The following is a 3,875-nucleotide window of genomic DNA, read 5'->3' as shown; positions in this document are numbered from 1 at the left end:
CTGTACATGTCATCATGATTATTTGACAAGTAAACATGCTGTTTGAACAAGTCAGCATGGTATTTTGACAATATATGTATATATATGATGTAAATTGCACATGTTAACATACTTAAACGACAAAATAGTATCATCTTTTCACAAGATAGCAAAAACATTGATCACATAAGACAGTCATGGCGTTCCATAGTATGGAGGCGTGGAATAGTAATTTAAACACTCTATTAAAATGGCTGTTTTGCATACTTTGACAGGTTGTCATGTTTAGTGTATTGTCATTCCCCGTTAGATATACGACCAATTAGATTCTATTCAGCTGATACAAATAAAAAAATATCTTGATAACAAATAGATATAAAGGCAATATGATCATATATCGCCTTTGAAAGTGTTGTTAATATCTATATTTTAATAACACAGTACCAAGGCAGAAGAACAGTCAACATGGGCTTACAAATCTTTGCTTTTGTGATTTTCTGTGTTGGTTTAAGTTTGGGAGAAAATACTCACTTCTGTGAAAATTCACAGAGCCTTAGTGAGGTTAGAATTCCAGCTTATACGTTGACACAGGAGGATTTTGATAATAATGTAAGTTCATTTTGTTCTATTTAGAAAATACTTCATTCGACAAAAGCAACTGCGAAACTTAAAACATATCAAAATTCTTTAACTAAAGTGTTTTAACACTTTGAAAAATATATTCAGGTTGTAATTCAAAATTTACTCTAAAGCACACAAAAATAATAAGTGGAAGCAATTTAAAACACTGTTAATACATAATGCACATCAGTTTGGTTTTAAACGTTTAAGGCATGTATAAGAAAATGTGTTTACTTTTTTAACACATTTCAATAAAATGTAATTATTGTAAGTGCTATGTATTTGTCAATTGTTTAACCAAAATAATATTAATATTTTGGTTAATAAGATTAAACTTTAAATTTAGCCTTGTATTTTCTTAATTTAATTTCTGTAAACTTAAAACTTGCAGTTTTCCTTTTTAAGACCATTTACGAAACTTGAATTACTCAAGAAAAATTATAATAGGCATGGTTTGTATTTATAAGAAAGCAAGCACAATTCAATAAGAACTGATATTTATATTTAAGTTTAATATTGCATATTTTGTCAAATTTTATTTAAATTTGTGAAATTTTGATCACGGAGAAAGTTGTAATCAAAGTTTTTAAGCTTTCATCTCAGTTCGTAAAATTTGTTTTAATGTTATTTATTATGCAAATAAGAAGTTTAAATACAATATTGTTTAAACTAAGATGAGATAATGATACGGAATGAATTAAATGTTCATACTTTTATATTGTCTGCCTTTATGACACAAACTCAACAAAGTTCTTGTTGGTTCATCTTACCATCCAATCTTTTACGTGAAAATAAATAAATAAATAAATAAATAAATAAATAAATAAATTAAAAAAACATGTGCTTGTCGGTTCATCTTACCATCTAATCTTTAACGTGAAAATAAATAAATAAAATAAAAAATAAGTGCTTGTCGGTTCATCTTACCATCTAATCTTTAACGTGAAAATAAATAGAATAAATAAATAAATAATAAAAAAAAAAATAAGTGCTTGTCGGTTCATCTTACCATCTAATCTTTAACGTGAAAATAAATAAATAAATAAATAAAGAATATAAACCAAAAAAACAAAAAACAAACTTGGAATCTTAAATTAGTTGTAAATATCAGGACAACACTTTGTATCATATCTGACATTTATTTGTTCTAATGTTTTTTTTTATTTAGGTCGTAGGTGCAACTCTAAAACAAGCCTATATTTTGCTTCCCGACCCAGCACCATTTACAGTTAGTTCAAATTACAACTGTATGATAACAAAGATCGATGCTACAACCTACCAACGAGTTTGCACTGGACTGTAAGTTTAGCCTATACAACATTATCGTAATATAAATCCGTTTCATGTATTTTGTATTACAAACAGACATTAATCTAGCCAAACGTTTAAATATTAATATCGTCGTGAATTATGTACGAGTAAGATATAAAAACATCTAAGTAATAAACTAACAAGTTTAGATACACTTTTTGATTATATCTAAATTTTGAAAATAATCCAAAACAATTTAGCTTGAAATGTTATATGACGCAAATAATGTTGGAGCAACTTACAATATGTTCATGAAAATATGCTTATGATGTTATTTTTAAATTCATTATTATATTAATATGTAATGGCTTTTTAGCGAACCTGCATGCACTGAATATATCTTAACTCTCACCATGGAAACACAGGGAAACATGATCTCTTTCCCGTACACAGATCCAAATAGTAAGTTACTAGATGTTATAAAACATCTATGAACTGAAGAACTTTTGTTAAGTGTTGATATAATTAGTTGTATAGTAAATTTACTTTTTATCCTGGCGATTCTATTGATAAACATTATTTTAACTTTCAATTAAATACGATCGTATGTTGAATTTTCCTGAAATGATTCTTTGTTGAAGAAAATTTAATGTAAAATAAAATAAAAAATACATTGCGGAAAATTTACATCTAAGAACATTGTATAATTGATTGTGATTATTATGCACGATGATAACATTAATTTGAGACTATGAAAAAGAATGTCATCATTGACTTGCAGAGTTCTTTCTATGAAACAGAACATTGATGTACAATTTCCATTGTTTTTTAACAGATAATGTTGTTAATGAGTACTACTGGTCCCCTTGTCCAAGTAAATTCATTCTGAGGATGCAATGTTCAAGTGACAGTATTCAAGTGAACCAGAAATGTGCACTATCGGGCGCCCGAATAAGTATGTTATTTCGTTTCTTGCATGACATTTTATGATATGTAGAAATATTTTATATACTATCATTCATCCCATTCACAATGTATTATGTATTATTTTGAATATCATGTTTTTAATTATTCTTCGTCGCTTATTTACATTGTTACTTCATCTTTGACTGTTGTTATAAAATCATGGTTATTTTGATAACATTAAAGCCGTGTTTCTGGTGGGAGATGTCAATCTAAATAATGCTCCATGGACTGATATTTCCCACAAAATCTTCACTGCAACCGGGGTCAAGTTTGGCGAGATAGATGGCATGAATTGGTTTTTTACAGAAAATACCGGAAGTGAGTGCACATTACATTTATAACATCAAAATCAGTTAACAAAATAAAATGTTTTATTGTTTTGCTCCGGAAGTTTTGTAACCTTGAAATATTTCAAGAAGTTTGCTTCTAACAATTTTATATACATGTTATTCATTGTCATATAATCAGCAAAAGAGACAACATAAAATACATCTAATTGCTTCAATTAGCGCATTTAATACATATTATAAGCTATGATATAATGTTTTCCATTATTGTTTGTAGTGTACAAAGTATACAGATGCATTAATTTTAATTATTTCAGCTCCGTGTGTCCCTTGAAGTTGACGGAAATTGGTGAAAACGGAACGTGATTAACATCAAACAATATTGAATGAATTGATCTATGAACATCAATAAATAAAAGCAGCATTTAAAATGGCTTCTTTCTAGCTTTTTTTTGTTTATTTGCCTTGCTTCTTGTCCGAAGAAAAAATGGGATATAACTATAGGCTCTGTCCCTCTGGCTGTCTTTCCATAACACTTCGTGTCCGGTCCAATCATCACAGAAATATGATATAATTTGGCACATATGTTAACCACACTATAACGTGTCATGCATAACACCAAAACCCCATACCTCTAAAACCAAGGTCACAATCGTAGAACAAACAAGATTGTCTGATGGAGGTTCAAGGTGTCACTTTGAGGTCTCTAACAGGGTCTGTTCAAAACATTTCCATTTGTATTAAGAACAGGTGTCATTTGCAACATTTTGA

At 28.7% G+C, this 3,875-nt stretch overlaps 1 protein-coding gene across 1 annotated transcript; it reads left to right on the top strand.

Moving 5' to 3' along the window:
* Positions 1-383: 383 nt before the first annotated feature.
* Positions 384-3,557, top strand: LOC132718590 (uncharacterized). Its single transcript, XM_060702305.1, has 6 exons — positions 384-588; positions 1,769-1,899; positions 2,228-2,313; positions 2,687-2,806; positions 3,001-3,135; positions 3,422-3,557. Exons 1-6 carry the CDS (start codon positions 445-447, stop codon positions 3,436-3,438), a joined length of 633 nt encoding a protein of 210 aa, XP_060558288.1. The 5' UTR covers positions 384-444; the 3' UTR covers positions 3,439-3,557.
* The last annotated feature ends 318 nt before the right edge of the window (positions 3,558-3,875 follow it).

This window comes from Ruditapes philippinarum, unplaced genomic scaffold (assembly GCF_026571515.1).
Source record: "Ruditapes philippinarum isolate M1 unplaced genomic scaffold, ASM2657151v2 ctg14998_1_1_1_1, whole genome shotgun sequence".
NCBI lineage: Eukaryota > Metazoa > Mollusca > Bivalvia > Venerida > Veneridae > Ruditapes > Ruditapes philippinarum.
The sequence above is the reverse complement of the archived record's forward strand: the minus strand, read 5'-3'. Positions and strand labels throughout refer to the sequence as shown.

Excerpts from the sequence above, each read along its gene's own strand:
- LOC132718590 (XM_060702305.1), top strand. The coding sequence starts at position 445 with ATGGGCTTACAAATCTTTGCTTTTGTGATTTTCTGTGTTGGTTTAAGT. Across the intron at positions 1,900-2,227 it reads CAACGAGTTTGCACTGGACT|CGAACCTGCATGCACTGAAT; the intron begins GTAAGTTTAGCC and ends ATGGCTTTTTAG. Across the intron at positions 2,807-3,000 it reads ACTATCGGGCGCCCGAATAA|CCGTGTTTCTGGTGGGAGAT; the intron begins GTATGTTATTTC and ends ATAACATTAAAG.